The sequence below is a fragment of the Cyprinodon tularosa genome, unplaced genomic scaffold, assembly GCF_016077235.1.
Source record: "Cyprinodon tularosa strain WSP-4 unplaced genomic scaffold, ASM1607723v1 ctg1134, whole genome shotgun sequence".
In the NCBI taxonomy this organism is placed as follows: Eukaryota; Metazoa; Chordata; class Actinopteri; order Cyprinodontiformes; family Cyprinodontidae; genus Cyprinodon; species Cyprinodon tularosa.
In genome coordinates, this window is record NW_024037931.1 from 81879 (window position 1) to 107541 (window position 25663).

Below are 25663 nucleotides of genomic sequence, written 5' to 3' on the forward strand. Positions count from 1 at the left end.
TGGGTTGGTCCTAACAATCTGCCTCAGAATCCGCCTCACTGTGACATAAGACCAAAGATTAAGCACAACAGTTGAAGATTCCCCCAAGATCTTTGTGTAGAAATCTTTATGTATACCAGATATTAGAATTCTGATATTCAGTATTAAGTGACATTAACAAAACACATTTTAACACGAATACTAAGATTTCTTTTCATATGGTTGATAGCAAATTAAAACTGATTTATCTGTTTTACTGTCTGGATTCTCTCATGTTTTTGTCTATTTTTTTCTGATTTTTATCTTACTTCATTTCTTCCAGGAATGGAATGAAAGGAGACCCTGGCTGCTTTGACACACCTGAAGAAATAGTCCGGACAAAACACAGTCCATACTGGAGGAAAGAAATTGATCAAAACCATTGAAAAAAGCTCTGACCCACCAACCAGGTGATCTGGAATGATCACGATCTTGATTTATTATTCCCAACACTGACCAAGTTAGCAATGAGTGCGCATATATAATGGCCAAGAATAAGGATGCACGTTCCCTGACATTTTCAGTCAGTGTGGTTGGCCTCTCTGGGACAGAAAAAGAGAAGGGCAATTGTGGGGTTGGCAAGTCCTGCCTATGCAATCGGTATGTGCGTCCAGATGCAGACAACTACTACTCAGAGCACACCTCAGTGCTTAGTACAATAGATTTTGGTGGACGTGTTGTCAACAATGACCACTTCCTGTACTGGGGGGAAGTGAACATTCGCGGGGAGGAGGGTTTGGACTGTAAGATCCAAGTCATTGAACAGACTGAGTTCATTGATGATCAAACGTTTCTTCCACATCGAAGTACCAATCTACAGCCATATACCAAACGTGCTGCAGCAACTAAGCTCCAGTCAGCAGAGAAACTCATGTACATCTGCACAGACCAGCTAGGCTTGGAGCAAGACTTTGACCAGAGGCAGATGCCTGATGGGAAACTGAGCATTGATGGCTTCGTTCTCTGTGTTGATGTTAGCAAGGGTTGTAATAGGAAATTTGATGACCAAATGAAGTTTATTAGCAGCCTTTACTCACAAATCGTTAAGTCAAAAAAACCCATTGTTGTTGCAGCATCAAAATGTGATGAATGTGTCGACCAGCACTTGAGGGAACTACAGACCTTTGTTGCCACCAAGAAAAACCTGATCTTAATTGAGACATCTGCTCGTTTTAATGTCAATATAGAGCACTGCTTCAATGCTCTTATTCAGCAGATTGATAAAACAAAAGGAAAGCCTAAAACTATACCATACCTGGATGCCTATAAAATCCAACGACAGCTTGTTGCCTCTGTAACAGACAGGTTTGAAAGGCTCATGGTACAAACAGTGAGAGACTATCATATCACGTGGAAAACAGTCGCAAATAACTTGAAGGGTCAACCAGACTATGATGAGTTCATCACCTTGGAGGGATCCCGAAAAGCTTGCAACATGTTCACAAAGCATATTGCACAACTGAAGCAGGAGCATATTAAACGCAGACGAGAAGAGTACTTGGTAACACTTCCAAAAACCCTTAACAATATTTTCTGCAGTCTTGAGGAAGTTGAACACCTCTCATGGCCTGAAGCACAGAGTATAATACGCAACCGCAGTGATTTCCAGTGTTGGTTTGTGATGCTTGATCACACACCTTGGGATGAGACGGACCACATTGATAATAATGATCGCAGAATACCCTTCGACCTCCTCAATACACCTGATGGGGAGAGAATTTACTATGCTCATGTCCAGCATCTAATATCTGAGAAAAGAAGGGTGGAGATGAAAGATAGGTTCAAGAAGACTCTGGAAAGGGTTCATTTTATCAGTCCAGGGCAAGCTTGGGAGGAAGTCATGTGTTTTGTCATGGAAGATGAAGCCTACAAGTACATCACTGAATCTGACAGAAAGGATGTTTACTGTAAGCACCAGCAAGACATAGTTGAAAAGGCTAAAGAGGATTTTCAGGAGATGCTGTTTGAGCATGCTGAGCTTTTTTATGACTTGGACCTGAATGCAACTCCAAGTTGTGACAAGATGACAGAAATTCACAGTGTGCTTAATGAGGAGCCCAGATACAGAGCATTGCAGAAACTTGCCCCAGATAGAGAGTCCCTTCTCTTAAAACACATTGGCTTTGTCTACCATCCCACTAAGGAAACATGTTTAAGCGGACAGAACTGCGTAGATCTGAAAGTAGAGCAGGTTTTGGCTAACAGACTGGCACAGGTAGAACATGGACGCTCAAATCTCTACTATAGCAGTGCCAATATTGAAAAGATTAACCTTTGTCTTCTTGGAAAAGATGGTCTTTCGCAGGAGCTAGCAAATGAGATCCGAGCTCAGTCCACAGATGATGAGTACACAGTTGATGGTAAAATTTATGAGCTTGAGCTTCTTCCTGTGGATGTCAACTCAACTCTGCTTTTCAGTCACACATGGGCAGCCACTTTCAAGCCTCATGGCTGCTTTTGTGTTTTCAACTCCATGGAGTCTCTTAACTGCATTGGCGATTGCATTGGAAGGATCAGAGCTGAGATACCACAGAATCGACGAGATCAATTTGGCCTGCCGCTTCCTTTTATACTAATTCTATCCAGTCAGAGAGACAGTGTTTGTAAAAACATACCCATTCTGAGGCACCAAGGCCAACAGCTTGCAAACAAGTTGCAGTGCACCTTTGTAGATGGTCCTTCTGGAGTTTTTCCTCGAAAATTCACAGAGTTCCAGATTAAGCAGGGGTTGAGAGCAGTGCTGGAGAATATGAAGCATAACTTTGATGTCTTGGCACCCCTTCCCTGTATAAAAGACATGGCTGAGACGGACCTTAGAATAGTCATGTCTGCTATGTGCTGGGATCCTTTTAGTGTTGATCTTATTCTCTCACCTTTCTTAGATTCCCATTGCTGTAGTGCTGGACAGCCAGGCCAAAGCAATACCCTCATACTTGACAAGATTATTGGGGAAGGCCGAAAAAGGATTCAAGTCACAATACTTTCATACCACTCTGCTATTGGTGTCCGCAAAGATGAACTTGTGCACGGCTATATTCTGGTCTACTCTGCCAAACGTAAGGCATCAATGGCAACCCTTCGGGCGTTCTTGGCTGAAGTCCAAGATGTGATCCCTGTCCAGATGGTGGCAATTACAGATAGCCAGGCTGACTTCTTTGAGAATGATGCCATTAAAGAACTGATGACTGAAGGGGAGCACATTGCCACAGAGATTGCTGCCAAATTTACAGCACTCTATTCTCTGTCACAGTATCACCGCCAGACAGAAGTTTTTACACCCTTTTTCAATGAGGTGTTAGAAAAAAAGCCAAACATTGAAAAGGCCTTTCTGCTTGATAGCTCCTCGCGTGACTGCACCTCTGGAGCCAGTGAAGATGTTTTCCCCACATCACCCCATAGCAATTTGCCAGCTTACAACACCTATTATCTTGAATCTGATGATGACAATGAGGCTCCTCCACCTTACAGTCCAATTGGTGATGATGTTCAACTTCTCCCCACACCCAGTGAGCGGGCAAAGTACAGGATTGACCTAGAAGGAAATGAGTACCCTGTTCATAGCACTCCTACCGGAGACCAAGACCGCAACCACAAAGTGCCCCCACCAGTCAGGCCTAAACCTGTGCACCCTAAGCCTAATGTGAAAAAGCTTGACCCAAACCTGCTTAAAACTATTGAGGCCGGCATGCGGAGCAATCGCAGGGTGCCTCGTAGCCAAGTTCCTTATACTGAAGATGTGGAAGCTTCAGATAACTATGCAGAACCTGCTGACACTCTGGTTAGATCGAGAGCCTTTCACAACGATGAAATCTATGTTGTGCCTGAAGACACACACAGCCGTCTAGTGAAAATGAAAAACTCTTTTGGTCATAGCCTTCATTCAGCAGGAGATGAAGAAAACGGATTTGATCGAAAGTCTCAGGCTGTGAGGCGCCCCTCTAAATACAAGCATCGTTCTAAGATCCTGATCAGCAAAACAAAGGCCTATCAAAGACGTTTCCACTCTGACAGTGATGGGGAGGACTTTTGCCCTGCCACACAGAAAAAGAAAAAAGGAAGAGCACACAGAGGCAGTGAGGAGGACCCACTACTCTCCCCAGCTGACCAATGGAAGATTGGTATAGATAATCCTGCAATCACATCTGACCCTGAGCAGGAAGATAAGAAAATGAAAAAGAAGAAAACATCTAAAATGCCAAAGGACCAAAAAAAGGTGAGTCTTCTATATTGTGGAGTTTGTATGATGTCATCCGCGCGCGCCAGCTACCATTCGTTCATTCTGTCTGCTTAACTGCTGCTAGTTTTACTCATATGCCTGGAAGATGTCTAGTGCTAATACCACAGATGATCTCGCTCTCGAAATGGAATTGAACAATTCAGATTAGCTAGCCGAATGAATATAAGGGGTAGAGCGTAGCTGCCTGTTGCCCAGGCTGCCTGTCACAACTGCAGTCCAGCGCGCGGATGACGTCATACAGACTCCGCTTTGTTTAAAAAAAATATATAACCACGGATGTCTGGGGGACAGTGATTTGCCTACATGTTATGAATGCTGGTGTACCATAAAGAACAAATTATGAACAGTTTAGTTTTTGCCTTCAACTCGTTGCCCATAGGAAAACGTTACTTGGATATAACAAAACCGAATATCTGCGGAACAGCTCCAAATGACATAAAACTAATATGGGTGAGTAAAACATGATGTGATAACGTAAAATCCAGGGGCCAATGTAAAAAAAGACGGTGTTCCCCTTTAACGACCAGCACCAAATACCCTATATAATCATTTTATTACCCCTTTAAATGTTGGTGGTGATCCACATCATGATCCAGTGTAGAAATTTCTTACAGGATTCTTTAACATTATTTAGTGTTGCAAAGAGTGGCAGCAGTGAATATTGACAGCTTCAGCATTAGACTCAAATAGGGTGCAAAAGTATTATACCGAAGACAAAAACACAAGAAAGGTGAGGCATGCCTCTCTCTTAATCTCAATCTGCTGATCAATCAAGGTGGCAGAGCGAATGAAGAAGGTAAGAGCAGGACAAAGACCAGAGGCTACAAAAATACGCTGTGCTTTATGTATAAACGTATGAAAGGATTTTAAGGAAATTAGCAAAGGAAGTTACCATAGGTGCACCTCATTCCAAAGAACAATTAATTAAAATTTGGTAATGACCCCAGTCATGTGTATAGTTTTAACTATAGGTGTAGGTAACAATATGGGACAAAATGTGCGGCTTTACGGAGCCTGCGCCCTCAGAGTGCTCTTCTAGTATTACCTTAATTGCTTATCCCTTTCATTATGGAAACATCCAGCAAATTAGAAATATATCAAAAGAGAGATCGTTAAATCTCAAACATCTATACTCATGTATGAGTATAAGTGTTGGGACTAATACATTATTAACACATTGCAGTAACTACTTTACCTTTGCAGTAACTAGCACTGTAACTAATTAGTTTGTAAAAGTAAGGAGTTATTCATCATTACACTTTAAACAGATTTGTTATCCATTAAGTAACATGTATAAATAAGGACTACACCAGGAAGTGGCGGCCTAGATGGTAGGGCATAGAGCTTGGAATCCTAAGTTTGTGTGTTTAAAACCCACTCCCCCACACTGCCACTCTGGCACTCTAAGCAAGACCCATATCCCCCGATTGCTCCCCGGGCGCTGTCCGATGGCAACCCGCCGCTCCCCAAGGGAATGGGTTAAATGCAGAGGTAAATTTCTCCAATGTGAGATCAACAAAGTTAAATTATTGTTATTATTACAGTTTCTTGGTTTAAGCGTACATAACAGCCACATGCACATGTAAATGTATGTGGCGCACGAAACAGTGAGGCACAACTTCAGCATGAGCACAGAGAAGAGACGATGATTCAGTTACAGCGTTCCCACAAAAACTGTGCTTCTCTGAAGGCTGAATGTTTCTGTGCTTTGCAGAGACTTTATAAATGTGTAATTTTCAGTGAAATCTAATAGCCAGACTGTAGCTGACAGTGATATGATATTGATCATTGATTGACTTTATTGATCTAAAAATGGAGAAATATACTTGTTACATCAGTTCAAACAGTCAAAAGAGAAGAAGAAGGTGCCAAAGGAAGAAAAAGGTGCATGGGTTATATACAGTATATACAATGCTTCCACATATGGCCGCTTTCATTTATTTATTTATTTATTTATTTATAGCAGAAATATTATACAGGGTCATTGCACAGGGTGTTTACATGTATATGGAGTGATATGAGTAACTCGAAAGTAATCCAAATTCTTCCACATTCTGAAGCAGATTGCTTTGTCTAGTAACAAGGTACTTTCATTGGGAAATAATGGCATTACTAACACAGATACTTTTTGGAGAAGTAACTATGACTTGTTACTTTTCAAAGTCATGTTTCCAACACTCATGAGTGCGTATGCATTTTTATAGCTTTGCTACCTCTGTTGCAGATGAACTTGGTAAGTAATTTTTTTGCACAACTGAGTGCTACACATTATCCTTATGGCTTGCCAGGTTAGAAGTTTATACCCTCATGGATTAATCAGTGTTGAAAGTGTGTTTTTGAGAAAAAAAAATACATGGATAAAAAAGAGAAAACAAAATGGAATGGAATAGACAACGTTGTGCAAATCAGTATAGAATCATCCTATGTCAGTAAATGAGTCATGACTGCATCGGTGATGCTGTTGAATAAACAGTTAAGAAGAACAAGAGGCTATTGTTGGAACATGTTTATTGACTGGCTCGGCGTTTTAGAGCAAGTAGATACATCTGCTAAAGAAAAGTATCAGTGTGGAGGTGAGTTGGAACCTACTTTAACCAAGAAACATAGCTTTTGATAATTGTGTCTTTATGGGCATTTCTTTCCTCAATCTTTTTGCCATTTTTCTGTTTTTGTACTAGATCAAAAAAACCTAACTGAATTGATATTATTATCAGTGGGTATTTTTATTTCTAGTTTTTTGAGTTCTTTCCTATTTCTTATAAAATAAACTTTATTTTGTGAACAATCAGCAGAATGTGATTTATTTTTTTATACGTTAGTATAATCTTTTGATACAGCCCTAATCTCAACGACATTTTTCTGTTTCTTCATCTTTCATTTCATCTACCACAGGTTCTCAATTTTCTTCAAAGGTCCTGAATATAAAAATATATGTCCTTTCCTCAACTCCTTTCCTTTCTTTCTTATGAATATTCACTAATTTCTTTTCTTTTGTTTTCTCCTTCTCCTTACTTCTTTGTTCCAGTTAGTGTTAAATATATTGTTTTAGTGTTGCTTTGCAATTTTTATTCTTTCCACCTGCTTGGCTTTAAATAGCTTTTAACTGTCTCATCTTTCTTTTACTTCTAGCCCAAATCGACCAAGCCCCCAAAGCCACTTTACCCACCCACTCGGAGAACCTGGGATAGTAACTACTTTGGCGTTCCACTGCAGAATCTGGTGACTCCAGAGCATCACATCCCTCTCTTTGTTGAAAAATGTGTTGACTACATAGAACGCACAGGTCAGCTATTATTTTTTTTTTTATGATTTCTTTCTTTCAAATAATTTTTTCACGTACCTAAAATATGCCATTGGTTTCAGTCAATCAAGATTTATTTATTAGTAAACTATTTTAAATATTGGATCAACATTTTACTAATTATTCCCTTGGGGGAATAATTAGTAAAAAAAAAAAAACATCCAATGTGGGAATTAACTACTTGAGTGAAACAAGAACCCCTGTTTTCACCTGATAATAATGTAGTGGTTATAGATCAAAGTTTCATAGAAGAAGAGGCATACAAGTACATCACTGAATCTGACAGAAATTATGTTTACTGCAAGCACCTGAAAGAAATTGTTAAAAAGGCTAAAGAGGATTTTCAGCAGATCTATGCTGTTTGAAACATGCTGAGCTTTTTTATGTATCAATGACAGAAATTCACAATCTGTCACAAAATGTAATCAAATTCCAGGTAAAGAGGAAACCAGACATGATGGCAACTTAAACTCTCTGGGACATTGTTTTATTTTCGTCTTTTTGATCTATAAAAGACTGAATAATTCAATTGGGATTTTTAAATGTTTTGTAAAGAAGTCCTCATCTATGACTTGTTCTTTCTACTAGAGCTTAGAAAAAGTTAGCTTTTCCTGTCTTACCTCAGAAAGCAATATTTAAATCACACATTTATTTTTTAGTTCTAATTGAGATATCTTGTTAAATATTCTTGAAGTATTTTTTTTCCTGTCACAGTTATAAAATAGTTCAGTGGTTCTATCCTTAGTTTTTAAGTTCTCAGAAAACTCAAGATCAATTCTTATATTTTGTCAAAAGGTTGGCAATTTTATCTTTAATAGCACAATTAAAGAATATTCAATCTGTGTCCAATATACACAGAATGTTTAATTTATTCCTATACAAAGTGTCGACAGGTCTTATGCATGAAATATACATGTGAATATAATCAAATGTAGTATGGTTTTCTACCTAACTTAAGAGTAAGAATCCGTTTTGAAATGCACACTTTTTATTACTACTACACAAACTTTATAGCCTGACGTAGTCCGACTCAATTCTAGTCAGAATATGAGTCTGATACTGCTCCATAGAGCTGTGATTATGGGGCGTGTTTTGAACGAACCAGGAAAAAAAATGCCTCTGCACTCAATTGGACAGACGTACAACCAATAAGAGCAACGGAGTGCGTGACGTATCTTAAGCGAGGCATAGTTGTTGTCCACAAAAATCAAAGCGTGCAGTTTCACGCCTAGAATAAAAAGATGAGACTTGACCGCGTTTCTCTGTTCCTCTTTTAAAATTAATTTGCTGTCGATATCTTCTAGAACAGACCTAATAGCAGAATCTACTCACCCAAACTCTCCAGCGGCAGCCATTATTGTTGTCACCCAAGCGCGCATTGGTCACGTGGTTGATAACGTTACTCTTGATCATCTGTCCATCATCGTATAAAGCCCGCCCTGACAATTTGATTGGATCGCCTGACAGTGGGCTTTAATACTCGCGCTACTATGGAGCAGAGCCAGACCGAACTTCCCCGAACTCAAACCTTGTGGGCGGGACTAAGTTCGGACTGGCACCCAGGCTACAAACTTTATCTCGCCAGGCAAAACATTTGCAACAATTTTTTCTATATAATGTCACAATACAAATATTGGCAATCTTTTTGTTCTGATTCAGTTTACCACTAAATTCTAAATTTGCCCATTTGCTTAAAAAAAACAAACAGTTTTAATAATTTTTAAATACCAGTGTGTATCTGGTGTAGTTAGCCCTTTTTTATAGTTAACTACAGTGATGGGCAGTAGTGCCGCTACATGAAGCGAAGCTATTAGTTTAACTAGATGTTCCAGTAGCTTGACCGTAGCGTCGCTGCTTTATTTATCAAGTAACTTTCCTGTAGTGACGTTATTGCTTTGATCAAGTAGCGAGGTAGCGTCCACAAACGCTACAAAATCCAGGGCATAACTAAGAAATGAGACCAGGTTTTCTATTTTGAAACAACAATCAGCCACAAAACTACTGTAAATAGCAGTTTCAGCTGATGCTCTTACAAATGGCGTAGTAGCACAGGCACACTCAGTAGGGTTAAACAAGCGCACCCTCCCGGAGGCTGTCGTTCTATTGGCTGGAAAGGTTGCTAGGTGACGATCCAACCGCAATCCGAAAGATAGCAAAAAAAATCTGCAAGCAGAGCCTACGGGTTTGCGAGCGTATCTGAGACTCGAGCAGAGTTTGTGCGCGATGAGGAGGCAAGCAAGAGGAGAAAATATCTGTGCAATAAGCATTAAATCTGAGAGAAGAAACAAAGATTTGAGAGAGAAAAGAAAATATTTGAGAGAGCGCATGTTTTGAGTGTGAGCATTATAAGTTTTGAGTGCAAGAAGATGAAATTCGTACTCGTACTCGTCGTCTCCAGCTTTATCCGGAACAGGGTCGCGGGGGCAGCAGACTAAGCAGAGACTCCCAGAATTCCCTCTCCACAGACACCTCCTCCAGCTCTGTTGGGGGAAGCCCTAGGCGGTTCCAGGCCAGCCGAGAGACATAGTCTCTCCAGCGTGTCCTGTGTCGTCCCTTGGGCCTCCTCCTGGTGGGACGTGCCTGGAACACCTCCCGAGGGAGGCGTCCAGGGGGCATCCGGAGAAGATGTCCGAGCCACCTCAACTGACTCCTCTCGATGTGGAGGAGAACCGGCTCTACACTGAGCCTCTCCCAAATGACCGAGCTCCTCACCCTATATCTAAGGGAGAGCCCAGCCACCCTGTGGAGAAAGCTCATTTCAGCCGCTTGTATCCGGGATCTCGTTCTTTCGGTCATGATCCAGATTTCATGACCATAGGTGAGGGTAGGAACGTAGACCGACCGGTAAATTGAGAGCTTTGCCTTTTCGGTCAGCGCTCTCTTCACCACGACAGACCGGTGAGCGTCCGCATTATTGCAGCAGCCGCACCGATCTGTCTATCGATCTCCCGCTCCATTCTTCCCTCACTCGTGAACAGGACCCCAAGATACTTGAACTCCTCCACTTGAGGCAAGGACTCTCCTCCAACCTGAAGGGGACAAGCCACCTTTTTCCGGTCGAGAACCATGGCCTCGGATTTGAAGGAGCTGATTCTCATCCCGGCCGCTTCACACTCGGCTGCGGACCGCCCCAGCGCACGCTGTAGGTCTTGGCAGGAGGGAGCCAGCAGAACTATGTCATCCGCAAAGAGCAGGGACGAGATCCGCTGTTCCCCAAACCAGACCCCCTCCGGTCCTTGGCTGCGCCTAGAAATCCTGTCCATAAAAGTTATGAACAGGACCGGTGACAGAGGGCAGCCCTGACGGAGTCCAACATGCACTGGGAACAGGTCCGACTTAATGCCGGCAATGCGAACCAGACTTCTGCTCCGCTTGTACAGAGAACGGATGGCCCCTAATAAAGGGCCCCCGACTCCATACTCCTGGAGCACCCCCCACAGGGCAGCATGAGGGACACGGTCGAATGCTTTCTCCAAGTCCACAAAACACATGTGGACTGGTTGGGCAAACTCCCATGAACCCTCAAGCACCCTGCAGAGGGTGTAGAGCTGGTCCACCGTTCCACGGCCAGGACGAAAACCACACTGCTCCTCCTGCAGCCGAGGTTCGACAATCAGCCGGACTCTCCTCTCCAGCACCCTGGCATAGGCCTTTCCGGGGAGGCTGAGAAGTGTGATTCCCCGATAGTTGGAACACACCCTCCGGTCCCCCTTCTTGTGGAGGGGAACCACCACCCCAGTCTGCCAATCCAGGGGGACTGTCCCGGACCTCCACGCGATGTTGAAGAGACGTGTCAACCATGACAGCCCGACAACATCCAGAGCTCTGAGATACTCAGGACGGATCTCGTTCACCCCCGAAGCCTTGCCACTGTGGAGTTTTTTGACCACCTCGGTGACTTCAGCCTGGGTGATGAACGAATCCAGCCCCAAGCACCTCGTCTCTTCTTCCCCCACGGAAGGCGTGTCTGTCGGGTTGAGGAGATCCTCAAAGTATTCCTTCCACCGCCCGACAATATCCTCCTTCAAGGTCAGCAGCTCCCCACTCCCACTGAAAACAGTGTTAGTGAAGCACTGCTTTCCCCTCCGGAGGCGCTGGACGGTTTGCCAGAATCGCTTTGAGGCCAACCGATAGTCTTTTTCCATGGCCTCTCCGAACTCCTCCCAGGCCCGAGATTTTGCCTCTGCAACCGCCCGGGCCGCGACACGCTTGGCCTCACGGTACCTGCTTGCTGCTTCAGGAGTCCCACAAGCCAGCCAGGCTCGATAGGACTCCTTCTTCAGCTTGACAGCATCCCTTACTATCGGTGTCCACCACCGAGTTCGGGGATTGCCACCACGACAGGCACCGCAAACCTTACAGCCACAGCTACGGGCAGCTGCATCGACAATAGCGGCAGAGAACACAGCCCATTCCGACTCCATGTCCAACCTCCCTTGGAACCTGAGAGAAGCTCTCCCGGAGGTGGGAGTTGAACACGTCCCTGACAGAGGGCTCCACCAGACGTTCCCAGCAGACCCTCACTACACGTTTGGGCCTGCCGAGTCTTTCAGGCTTCCTCCTCTTCCAGCGTATCCAGCTCACCACCAGGTGGTGGTCGGTGGACAGCTCCGCCCCTCTCTTCACCCGAGTGTCCAAGACATGCGGCAGAAGATCAGAAGATACGACTACAAAGTCGATCATCGAACTTCGGCCTAGGGTGTCCTGGTGCCAAGTTCACCGATGGACATCCTTATGCCTGAACATGGTGTTCATTGTGGACAATCCGTGACTTGCACAGAAGTCCAATAATGAGACACCACTCGGGTTCAGAGCTGGGGGCCCGTTCCTCCCGATCACGCCCCTCCAGGTGTCACTGTCGTTTCCCACGTGGGCGTTGAAGTCTCCCAGCAGAATGATGGAATCCCCGGGAGGGGCGCTTTCTAACACCCTCCCCATGGATGCTAAGAAGGCCTGGTACTCCGTACTGCCGTTCGGCCCATAGGACGAAACAACTGTCAGAGTCCTCCCTTCAACCCGAAGGCGAAGGGATGCTACCCTCTCGTCTACCGGGGTGAACTCCAAAACACGACGGCTGAGCTGGGGGGAGACAAGCAGCCCCACCCCCGCCCTCCGCCTCTCCCCGCGGGTCACTCCAGAGTAGAAGAGAGTCCAGCCTCTCTCAAAGAGCTGGGTTCCAGAGCCCTGGCTGTGTGTAGAGGCGAGCCCAACTATTTCTAGCTGGTATCGCTCCACCTCCCGCACAAGGTCGGGCTCCTTCCCCGCCAGTGAGGTGACATTCCACGTCCCCAGAGCCAGTTTAAGCGCCCGCGGATCAGGTCGCCGAGGTCTCCGCCTCTGGCTGCCGCCCAATCCCCTTTGCACCGGTCCCTCATGGTTCCCCCTGCAGGTGGTGGGCCCACTGGGGGATGGCCTTGCGTCGCTCCTTCGGGCTGGGCCCGGCCGGGTCCCGCGAGGAAGAACCCGACCACCAGGCGCTCGCCGACGAACCCCAACCCCAGGCCTGGCTCCAGGGTGGGGTCCCGGCTCCGCCGTACCGGGCGACGTCACATGCCTCGTCTTAGTCCTCGTCATAAGGGTTTTTGAAGATGAAGATGAAATTCTTTTCTCAAATTGAAATTATGTGCTCTTGCATTATGGCTGGATAATTCTCCCATATGTGCCACTAAGATACTCTAATTAGAGAGCAGTAGTGAAACTTCGATATTGTGTTTTCATGTCCTAGTTTACCTGACAGGATGTTTACATAAATCTGTTTTTAGGCTTTGCACAGATAAGATTTTTTAGGTATGGAGGAACAGCTCTACCGTATATAAAATAAATACATAAATAAATAAATGCTCAATAAATAAATAAATAAGCATTCAATTTAGGGCTGCAACAACGAATCGATAAAATCGATAAAAATCGACTTTTAAAAGCGTTGGCAACGAATTTCATCATCGATTAGTTGTGTCGCGCGATTAATGCGTCATCCGCCGCGCCGTCATCACTACCTCTTGACTGAAAGAGGAAGAAAAAAAAAATACGACAGAGCGAGCCAGCGCCGCAGGTGCAGTGTTGCCAACTCAGCGACTTTTCAGACCCCTCCAGCAACTATTTTTCAAAAAAGCGACTAGCGACAAATCTGGCGACTTTTTTCGGTGTCACTGGCGGCTTTTGGAGACTCTTACGTGAAAGCATGTATCATTCCTACTCTGTCGTGGGGCGCCTCCCCCACCCCAACCGCATTTTCCCGAAGGAGTCCCTCTAGGAGCTGCAGTCAGAGCCTCAGCGTCCAGACTGCAAATGAAGCGCGCATGCACCGGGATTGACGGCGCAAATTGATCACAATAATTAAAATAGCCTGCGCTAAAGTGGGGAAACGTTACGTTAGTTTCTCAGGTAGCTCATCTGATGCTTTCCTTACATTGTTAGTAGGTTACAGACAGTGATAAGGTTGGCTACTTATTTTACTTTTAATTTCATTTGAATTAGCTTAAGCAGCGTTTACATTTACTTTATAAATAAATTAACTTGCAAATTATGAGGGCAAGGCTTTTAAAGTTTAAATCTTCTGGCAAAGATAAAGTAAAGAAGATCCTGCAATTTATGGAAGTAAAGCAGAATAAAATCCAGCAAGATCAGTAATATGTCAATTAATTATATGCCACATTCCCATGTAAATTGGAGTCTTTGGAGGATGTGTTTTTTAGCACCCCTAGTTCTCTCATTTTTATTCCAAATACAATTTATAATTTGAATCACAGGGCTATTTTTATCTCTATGGTTCAGTATTTTCTCAAGTAGCAACTTTAACTGCTATACTTTCCTGTCTTAAAAGGCAGAACTCTTCTAGTCTAAAAAAACCCTCATTTGTTGAAATGGGGGGGGCCTATTGTTTGAACCCCTTAGGGGCTTTTAAAAACAAAAATGTCTTTTTTTGCGCTTTATGAAACAAAGTAGCCTATATTTTGTGGATGTACAGCTACATTTCTCATGTAAGTTTGCGTAGTTTTAACACAAACATTTATTTTTCATATTGCACCAGTACAGTTAATGAACAACCTGTACTTGTGTGCTTGTTTGTCTGTCTAAAATGTTTATTTTGGAATAAAGAGGTTAATATAAAAAATATTTTTTGTCCGATTCATCGATTAATCGAAAAAATAATCGTCCGATTCATTGATTTTTAAAATAATCGTTAGTTGCAGCCCTAATTCAATTAATTACCCCCAAAAATACAATAAATAAATATGTAGGTAGAAATTATATGGTGAGACATAATTATAGGTATCACTTAATTAGCTTCTTTATTTTTTCACCTTCTTTTGTAAACAGTTTCATTTGTTACTTGAATCGACTGTTTAATTGAGGTCTGAAGAAGTTTTCTCTAAGGGAGACCCTAAAGAAATAAGATGCCTTTTGTAGGGTTTTGTTTTCCCTAGAGATGTCCATTGAATGCAAACTCATAGCCATGTCTTGATGTGTAGACCACTACACAGTACCTTTAATTTGGTTCTAATAACAGCAGATTGTTTACTAGTTTGTCTACTAGTTATTACTTCAGTTTTTATTTTAATATGCTGATCATAAAGCAATGTTTACACTCTGATATGTCATTGGCTGATCTTTAATAAATGTTTTAACTAGTGTGTCAGACTCATTTTTAATTTACATTAGCTTGGTACAACTTTAAGTAGCTTCTGATGCAGTTAAGTTACTGTTTACACATTAGTGTAACTTAGCTTGCTATAATTCTTTAGGTAGTAGCTTTTGTGTAGTGAAGCTTAATTTATTGTTGAGTAACTGAGAGCTTAGCTCACTACACTGGACTACACTGGACAAGTAGCTTGCCCAACACTGGTTAACTATTTGGTTAAGTGTTTGGTTAAACTGTATTTAGACTATTGTTGTATTGACTTAGATGATTCACAAAAAATTTTTTCTATAGTTCTCAATGTTGATATTAAGGGGAGTGGCGGCCTAGTGGTTAGGACATAGGGCTTTGAATCCTGAGGTTGTAAGTTCAATACCCCACTCACACAGACTGCCACTCTGGGTCCCTGAGCAAGACCCTCAACCCCACACTGCTCCTTGGGCGCCGCACAATGACTGCCCACTGCTCCCCAAAGGGGATGGGTTAAATACAGAGAAGTAGTTTTCCTCTGCGAGTATTAGAGTATATAATAAAAAAACAAAAACTGTTTAAGGCATTGTGCATTTGAGGATGACAACTATTTGTATACCATTTTTACTCTGAAGTATTTTTCCTTCGTTAAGTATTTCCTGTAGTTTTTGCTGAAACACCCAAATTTCTTATTGCAGGACAATTGAGGATTTTTTGCTCAATGGACGGCTACAGAGTTGGTTTTCTCTCCAGAATGTACTTCTCTATGCATAGAAAAACGCTGTAGCTATATAGAGTTGTTTGTCACCTTCCTGACTAGGCCCTTTGTCCCTAACAAAGTTAGATTCAATATATTCAGTTCTACTGTATGTCTAAGTGCACCACGAGTTATCTTGGCTGAGAACAATTCACTTTTCTTGGTTTGTTGAGAAACAAATCTCTAATTCTCTGTTTTATGGATTCAGTTCGATTTTCAAGCTAGGCTATTCATTTAGGATGGACTCAATGATGGAGGAGTAGAATTGCACAATCATTATCCTTGGCAGGTTGAATTTTTTTAGCTGCTGCAGGAAGTACATCCTCTGCTGGGCTTTCTTGGTGAGGAAGTTGATGTTCAGCTCCCACTTTAGGTCCTGTGAGATCATAGTTCCCAGGAAGCAGAAAGACTCTGCAGTATCAATTGTGAAAACACAGAGGGTGATGTGGCTGAGTTCTTTGTGAATTTCAAAACAATCTCCACTGTTTTTAGAGCTCTGAAATCCAGTTCTTTTCCCTGCCACAATGGAAAGCCATTTTGACATTTATTAGCAGTGCTGTCCTCTCTATTGTTCCATTTGTCCAAACTACATTCCTTCTAGCCAGAAATGTACATTAAGATGTCCTAAAATACATTTCTGCCAAAAAAATTACATTTGCCAAATGTTGCGAAAAATATAATTGTACTAGTAAGAATAAACTTTCAAATGCCTGGAAATGTTTACAAATTTTAATTGGCCCTTTTGACATTTATTAGCTTGAGTGAATATACATTTGAGATGTCTCAAATGCATTTCTTCCTAGTCAAAATGAAAATTTTAAATAACATTTAATAACATTCTTCCAATCTAAGATACACATTTCAGATATCTGAAATGTAATTCTTATTAGTACAAATTATGTCACATTTCTCATTCATGTGTATTGGGCTTTTACTTCCATATACAGGACTGTCTCAGAAAATTAGAATATTGTGATAAAGTTCTTTATTTTCTGTAATGAAATTAAAAATCATGAAATGTCATACATTCTGGATTCATTACAAATCAACTGAAATATTGCAAGCCTTTTATTGTTTTAATATAGCTGATTATGGCGTACAGCTGAAGAAAACCCAAATATCCTATCTCAAAATATTAGAATATTTCCTCAGACCAAGTAAAAAAAGAAAATTATTACAGCAAAACAAAATCAAACATTTGAAAATGTCCATTAATGCACGCAGTACTTGGTTGGGAATCCTTTTGCACAGATTACTGCATCAATGCGGCGTGGCATGGAGGCAATCAGCCTGTGGCCTTGCTGAGGTGTTATGGATGCTCAGGATGCTTCAATAGCGGCCTTTAGCTCATTTGCATTGTTGGGTCTGGTGTCTGTCAGCTTCTTCTTCACAATACCCCACAAATTCTCTATGGGGTTCAGGTCAGGGGAATTCGCAGGCCAATCAAGGACAGGAATGCCATGGTCAGTAGACCAGTTACTGGTGGTTTTGGCACTGTGGGCAGGTGCCAGATCATGCTGGAAAATGAAATCATCATCTCCATAGAGCTTTTCAGCAGATGGAAGTATGTAGTGCTCTAAAATCTCTTGGTACACAGCTTCATTTACTCTGGACTTGATGAAACACAGTGGACCAACACCAGCAGCTGACATGGCTCCCCAGACCATCGCTGACTGTGGGAACTTCACACTGGATTTCAAGCAACTTGGATTTTGCGCCTCTCCAGCCTTTCTCCAGACTCTGGCGCCTTGACTACCAAATGACATACAGAACTTGCTTTCGTCTGAAAAGAGGACTTTGGACCACTCTGCAACTGTCCAGTGCTTCTTTTCCATAGCCCAAGTCAGACGCTTCTTCCGTTGTCTTGAGTTCAGAAGTGGCTTGACCATGGTAATACGGCTATTGTAGCCCATTTCCCGGACACGTCTGTGAACAGTGGCTTTTGATACCTGGACTCCAGCCTCAAATTCTGGAAGCGGCTCTTCTTCACAATGCTGTTAAGGCTGCGGTCACCTCTCTTGGTTGTGCAGTTTTTCCTGCCACATTTCCCCCTTCCAACACATGTTTTGTGAATGTGCTTTGAAACTACACTCTGTGAACAGCCTGATCTTTGAGAAATTTCTTTTTGTGTCTTACCCTCCTGATGGAGGGTGTCAATGATGGTCTTCTGGACAGCAGTCAGATCAGCAGTCTTCCCCATACTTGTGATTTAGTTTACTGAACCAAGCTGAGTGTTTTTCAAGGCTCAGGAAACCCTTACAGGTGTTTTGAGTTAATTAGACGATTCAAGTGATTAGTTGAATAGCCTACTAGTATACTTTTTCACGATATTCTAATATTTTGAGATAGGATATTTGGGTTTTCTTCAGCTGTACGCCATAATCAGCTATATTAAAACAATAAAAGGCTTGCGATGTTTCAGTTGATTTGTAATGAATCCAGAATGTATGACATTTCATGATGTTTGATTGCATTACAGAAAATAAAGAACTTTATCACAATATTCTAATTTTCTGAGACAGTCCTGTATCTAAAATAACATTCCGCTATCAAAAATAAACAATCTCCCTATCTAAAAATGAATTCTGACGATGATTTATTCTAATTTCAGATCTCCATAATAGAGGTACTGCTAGTTAAAATTAGTATTTTAGTTATCAAAAATGAATATAACAAGCATTCTTCTTTGTGAACCAAGCACCTCAAACTTGGATTCCTCCATCCACAACACTTTTTTACAGTCTTCCTCTGTCCAACGTCTGTTTTCTTTTGCCCCTCTTAATCTTTTTCTTTTATTGTCTTTATTGTCCATTCTCAGATATCGCCTTTTCTTTGCCACTCTGCCCTGAAGCCCAGAATCCCGCAGCCGCTATTTCACTGTAGATGTTGACACTGGTGTTTTGCGGGTACTATTTAATAAAGATGCCAGTTGGGGACCTGTGAGGTGTCTGTTTCTCAAACTAGAGACTCTAATGTACTTATCTTCTTGCTCAGTTGTGCAACGCGGCCTCCCGCTTCTTTTTCTACTCTGGTTAGAGCCTCTTTGTGCTGTCCTCTGAAGGGAGTAGTACACACACTGTTGTAGGAAATCTTCAATTGTTTAGCAATGTCTCGCATGGAATAGCCTTCATTTCTAAGAACAAGAATAGACTGTTGAGTTTCAGATGAAAGTTCTCTTTTTATGGCCATTTTGAGCATTTAATTGACCCCATAAATGTGATGCTCCAGAAACTCAATCTGCTCAAAGGAAGGTCAGTTTTGTAGCTTCTGTAACGAGCTCAACTGTTTTCAGATGTGTGAACATGATTGCACAAGGGTTTTCTAATCATCAATTAGCCTTCTGAACTAATCAGCAAACACATTGTACCATTAGAACACTGGAGTGAAAGTTGCTGGAAATGGGCCTCTATACACCAATGTAGATATTACATAAAAAACCAGACATTTGCAGCTAGAATAGTCATTTACCACATTAGCAATGTAGAGTGTATTTCTTTAAAGTTAAGACTAGTTTAATTTAAAGTTATCTTCATTGAAAAGTACAGTGCTTTTCCTTCAAAAATAAGGACATTTCAATGTGACCCCAAACTTTTGAACGGTAGTGTATATACAGCATATATAGAGCAGAAGCAGGCAGCTGGTATTCTATCGGTAATGGAGTGGCCAGCGCAGTCACCAGATCGGAACCCCATTGAGCTGTTGTGGGAGCAGCTTGACCGTATGGTACGCAAGAAGTTCCCATCCAACCAATCCAACTTGTGGGAGCTTGGGGTGCAATTTCTCCAGATTCCCTCAACAAATTAACAGCTAGAATGCCAAAGGTCTGCAATGCTGTAATTGCTGCAAATGGAGGATTATTTGACGAAAGCAAAGTTTGATGTAAAAAGAATCTTATTTCAAATACAAATCATTATTTCTAACCTTGTCAATGTCTTGACTCCATTTTCTATTCATTTCACAATGTATGGGTTTGAATAAGTGTGACTTTTCAGGAAAATACAAAATAGTTTGAGTGACCCCAAACTTTTGAACGGTAGTGTATATTTTTAAATGGTGCTATTGTAGAAACTTTGTTGTGCCCCTTTCTCTTAAGCATTTACACTCAGAAACCAGTTTGTCTGCATGTGTGTCACAGTTAACGTATATATTCCCTGACGCAGACAGTGCTGCAGACAGGAGGCCTTTGATTGGTCAAATCTACATCCACGCTCCTCTATGTGTATATCCTGTTTGGTACCTTAGCGGCTTGTGTTGTTTGTATTACTTGTATGACATTGTGGAAAATGACTCGTGAAGATGGACAAGCTAAAAGAGCGAGGTGCACGAGAATGCAGGGACCCTTTTTCCAACTGGATCCCTGCTCTTTTTCGCCCTCATGTCCCTCCGTTGTCGCACAAATTTTCCACTTCCTCACTGCCTCAGGCGTTTCAAGACCCACAGGTAGTTCATGATTGTCCCTCTTGCGTTGTGGCATGGAATAACATAGAGCAGAACAGGCTTCAAATTGGTCATAAATCAAAAATATCTGCGTCAAGAGACGAGGCCCAAAATTCTACATTTCATTAGGAAAACTTTATGTGTAGACAAGACATTGGGGTCTCTCCTCTCTGCTTCCATCCAACTCTGCTCATGTTAAAATCCAGATTTCCTTTAAGCAAAGCAAAGCTGTGCAAAGTTAAAATTGTCAGCGGAAAAGCATTAAAAAGCGTTAAAACACCCAGTTTCTTGAAAAGCTCTATGAAACTTAACCATAATACCTGTATGATTTCCTGTAGATATATTTGGGTTTTCTGATGTTGTGCAACTTTAATATATTTATTGCCCACCCCAGTACAGTTGGTAAATATTTTATTTAATCAGATAATATTCAGACTGTCATATATTGTTTGTGAACACGTCCTACTGCAACGACAAATGAAAGTGTGAATGGAGCTCAAATCATGGTCTCTGTTCTGCCTGGGAGGAATTTCAAAATCGTACGGGATTTTGGTCAACTACAGTGCAGCAGAACCAAGCCGTGAGCTCCGGGGCTGGTCGGGGAACTCCAGCGGACGCGGGAGGGAGCCAGCGGGGGATGAAGCGACCAAACCTGACTCGGTGACGGTAGCCGCGGCCCCATGCTTCCCCTGCCTACTATGCCTGCTATTTATAAATAAATAAAGTTAAAGAATGTAGCAGACAATAAATAATTAAGGTAATTATTACAAGGCAAATAAACAAAGAAGCTAATTAAAAGATATATATATATATCTATGTCTCGCCAAATAATTTAATTTCTACCTACATTTATTTGTCAATTGTTTTTTCGGGGGGCAGTTAATTGTATGCTTATTTATTTTTTGACCATTTTTTTATTTCTGTACTTACTTTTAATTATGGCAAGATTGGTCCTCCTTAGTAAACACATGAGATGATCAAAAATAATCATATTTGTGACTTGAGCATCTGTCCCTAAATTTTCCAGAACATCAAACCACCGTTGATCTCCATATGGAAGGCATGAGTTTCCCTCAGCATTTAGTGTTAGCATCTTATCATGGCAGGCCCAAAGCAAGGGAGTTGTTTTGTTCCAGCCAGGTACATATCAAGGGAAGTTGTTACTTTTTTCTTAAAGGCCAAAACCCCCCCCATTCCGAATTTGCGTCTGATCAGACAGGGAGTTGTGTTGGACGCGGTCGTAGCATTTAGCAATTATTGTAAGTCGATGGGGGTTATCACACCTGACACGATTTTATGCAAGGGGCCTTGCAGAGGTATATTTTAGTTGTTCAACACAGCAATTTAGGTCTGACAGGAAGAGAGGTCAGGATCCATTTTGGGGGAAAATACAAAACAAAAAATGTTAATCGCATGTCAGAGTCAGTATTTTAGTCATATATAGTAAGCGGGACAGACTCATGCAAAAAAATAAATACATGAAACATTAAAAACAATATTTTAGCCATGATAGAAGGACAGAAAACGGATAAAGTAGTGATCGTCTTTGATAAACTGCACTCTCCGTTTTTGCAAGACTCAATCTTCTTTAACAAAGAAAAAGGAACTTCAGGAGGGGAAAAAACAGATATAGTATAAAAGTGATTTTCTTTTAACCTCACAAACAAAATAAGAGGGGAAGACAGATCAGGTAAGCGCGTTGTATCTGTCTCACCTCTTTATGTAAAAAAGAAAAAAAAACTTTGATAAACTTCACAGATTTCTCTCTGAAAATCACCTCACTGTCTGAGTACGCATGTAAACCACACCATGGCCTTTATTGCTGTGTTTTTCTTTACTTTAGACGTAGATCTCATAATATTTTTAAAGGTATACTATGCAACCAGGGTTGATTTTCCAGCGAGGCTCCCCCAAGAGGGCGAAAGTAAAAGTGCACTGTCGTAAATATGCTAAGCTGTTCTCCTGGTTTCTCCGTCAAACCAGGCACGGTTGTTTTGAGCTTAGCAGACAGGCGAACGCAACGAATCAAAGTATGAATATGCACACAGAGAGAGAGAAACCATTCCAAAGTTACTTACAATCGCATCAGCAGAAACGCGAGGTCGGCATCACACTTGCAGCCCTTTTTTCTTTTAGCTCTCGCCATTCGAAAAAAGCTTGCCCGAGGTTCACCCGTGTACGACTCCTCTCTCTGTCCAGAGCCCTTTTCCTCTTTCTTGCCTGCTCCGACATGGGCTTTCGCTGTTTCCTCGCTGGTTCCGCCATGATAACTGCACAAATATCGCCACTGTGCTAGCAACGAGCATGCTTTTAACTGGGGGCGTGTAGCAGTTCTCGCCGTAAAGCAAGACCGACTCTCGCGAGACTTCTGAGCCTGTGGGTGCGGGCCGAGGGCTCCTGCAATTGCAAGTGCGGTATTTCCCCCACAGACCAGCAGGGCAGCCGAGAATACCATTGCTCAACCTGAAATGACTCATTTAATCATCCAAAACGTTATGGAACACATTAATTAACTGAAAAATGTTGCATAGTATGCCTTTAAAATAACTTTTCATGGTCTGTCCAAGTCAGATGTGGGTTATTGTATTCATTTGTGTATAGCACAGAGGCAAAGTGAAAAAAATTTGTGCAGATCCGCCCACCCCAGTCAGATCCTCTCTATACACAGTGTGACGTGGAAAAAAATTGTATCAGAGATTAAAAAGTCGTATGCAATTGGTATGTTCAAACCTTAAGGCTCCCACCTCCAGTCAGCATCTGGAAGTTTTGAAACTGAGAAAAATTAAAAAAAAAAGTCTGTTTGGCAGCAAATCTGTATTGATGTTTGCCATCACAACTTGGCATCTGGTCAGTTTGCAGCGTCTCTCCACTAGGCATGAGCCATGATGGTGGCTTCCATGATGACTTACTCTCCAATGTGTACCCAAAGACACCTGGAGGAGAAGAACAGTCACGTGCGGAAGCTGTTCCTGGACTTCAGCTTTCAACACCATCATCCCACAAATTCTAATAGGCAAACTGGAACAGCTGGTCTTCCATACACCTCTCTGCAATGGACTGATAGACTTCCTCACAGACAGACCCCAGACAGTCCGGGTCGGACAGAACACCTCTGAAGTCTTAAGCACAGGCTCCCCCTAAGGCTCCCCCTTGTCCTGAGCCCCGTGATGTTCACTCTGATGACACACGAATTCATCCCTAGGTTCACCACCAATCAAATCGTGAAGTTCGCAGACGACACCACGGTGGTGGGACTTATCAGAGGCGACAACGATCAGGACTACAGAGAAGAGGTGGAGCAGCTGTTGGGCTGGTGCAGAGACAACAACCTGATCCTGAATGTGGAGAAGATGAAGGAGATTATTGTTGACTTCAGGAAGAACTGGCCCAACCACGCTCCACTGCTCAACAGCTCAGCTGTAGAGGTAGTCAACAGCACCAAATTCCTAGGGGTGCACATCACAGACACCCTCACCTGACTGGGAACACCACCTCACTGATCAAAAGGGCACAGAGGCGATTGTACGTCCTGTGGAGGATGAGGAGAGCCCACCTGCCCCCACCCATCCACACGACCTTCTACAGAACCATCATAGAGAGAGTTCTGACGAACTGTCTAACTGTGTGCTGTGGAGGTTGCAGTCCCTCAGACTGGAAGAAGGTGAGGAGAGTAGTGAGAACTGCAGAGAGGATCATCGGGGCTCCACTCCCCTCCATAAAACCCATTTCATCCCAGCGCTGTGTGTCCCAAGCCCGTAACATTATAAATGACCCCTTATCTCCCTACCATTGACTGTTCTCTCTGCAGCCTTCTGGGGACGAGGCTTTGAAGCATCCAATGCAGGTCCATCAGATTCCAGGACAGCTTCTTTCCCACTGTCATTACACCGCTGAATGTTATATAAAATGCGGTTAAAAAAAAGCACTGAATGCTGGAAACTGTAAATATTATAACGGTCTCATGTTTACATTGATCACCCTATTTACATTTTGTCACTGATTCTTACGTTTTGTCACTGCTGCACTTTAAAAAATGGAAATGTCTTGAGTACTGTACTTAATGAAATTTCGTTTTGTATACACTCTGTTTTTAAAAAAGGACAATAAAGTCTGTCTATGTCTTCATGGAAAGAGAAATAAATCCTCTGAGTGGTGTTTTCTGACACAATGCATGGAGGAGTGTCTTTTGACACTGCATTGCGGGAGGGAGCTCTGCAGCAGTTAATTTATTCAGCTAACTGTATCCTCCAAACCCTTTGGTAATGTTAAACATCTGCATGAACATTGGTCCAAAGTTAATACTATGGTTTATGGATCAACTCTTTTATTTGGTCAATTTATAGGGAAAGATAAGTAATGGCATTCCTTTAATGAATTGAAAGCCATACAATATTAGGCATATATCTCTGCTTTTTTTTTAATTCTTCCTTATTAGTGGCATATTTCAATAATTACTTTGTGTGCAATGGTTAGAAGTATATGCAAACAGAAATGTTTAAGTTATTAGGAAAAAAATATTGTCAAACTTTTCTTTCATCTGCTGTCTACTTCCGTCTCCTTGAACAGCAGTCGGCCTCGGCAGATGGTCTGATTCTGCTGGAGGTTTTTTCCTGTTAAAGGGATTTTTTCCTCTCCAATGTTGCTACAAGCATGCTTAGGGTGAGGGATTGCCTTCGAGTCGATGTATCGATGCAATCAACCTGTTTTCAATAGATAAACCTTGAATCAATTTGACTGTATGATCTGTTTGGATTGTAAAGTGCCTTAATGTGTTGTGAATTGCGCTATATAAATAAACTGAATTTAATTTAATCTCTGTTAATTTTAGTCTTTCAGAACTTTAATTTGTTTTCTTATTGAAGATAATTTTCTATTTTTTACAGGTCTGACAACTGAGGGTCTTTATCGTGTGAGTGGAAACAAGACAGACCAAGATAACCTTCAGAAACTATTTGATCAAGGTAAACTTAGACATTTTGCTTGGATATATCTTTATAGCTACACCTCCATTAGACACTTTTCCTGTGGCTTAAACATATCTCTATGATCTGGTGAACTGTAAAGTGCCTTGAGATGATGTGTTGTAAATTGGTGCTATATAAATAAACTAAATTGAACTGAATATGCATGAAAGACTTAGATTTATTTGTCATTTTGTTTAAACAAGTGTAAAACAAAAAGAAATTTCATTTCAAACAGCTCGTCTTTTTTAAAGCTCACACATCTAGGTGATGGTCACACACTGGACACAGCTCTAATAATTTAGGACTGTTGAGATTTTGACTTATACTAATACTTTAAAAA

At 42.0% G+C, this 25663-nt stretch overlaps 1 protein-coding gene across 2 annotated transcripts in view; it reads left to right on the forward strand.

Moving 5' to 3' along the window:
* The window catches only part of arhgap5 (Rho GTPase activating protein 5), a 57812-nt gene that overhangs the window by 17501 nt on the left and 14648 nt on the right, over positions 1 to 25663 (forward strand). The window contains exons 2-4 of one of the 2 annotated variants that reach the window (XR_005282311.1): positions 302 to 4230; positions 7383 to 7538; positions 25243 to 25320. Coding sequence is in view for 1 of the 2 variants with exons in the window: in XM_038303140.1 (XP_038159068.1) it covers positions 503 to 4231; positions 7385 to 7538; positions 25243 to 25320 (3961 nt within the window). In the remaining variant the exon portion in view is untranslated. Of the gene's footprint in view, positions 1 to 301; positions 4232 to 7382; positions 7539 to 25242; positions 25321 to 25663 lie in introns of those variants that run through there. The other variant, XM_038303140.1, reaches the window with a different exon arrangement.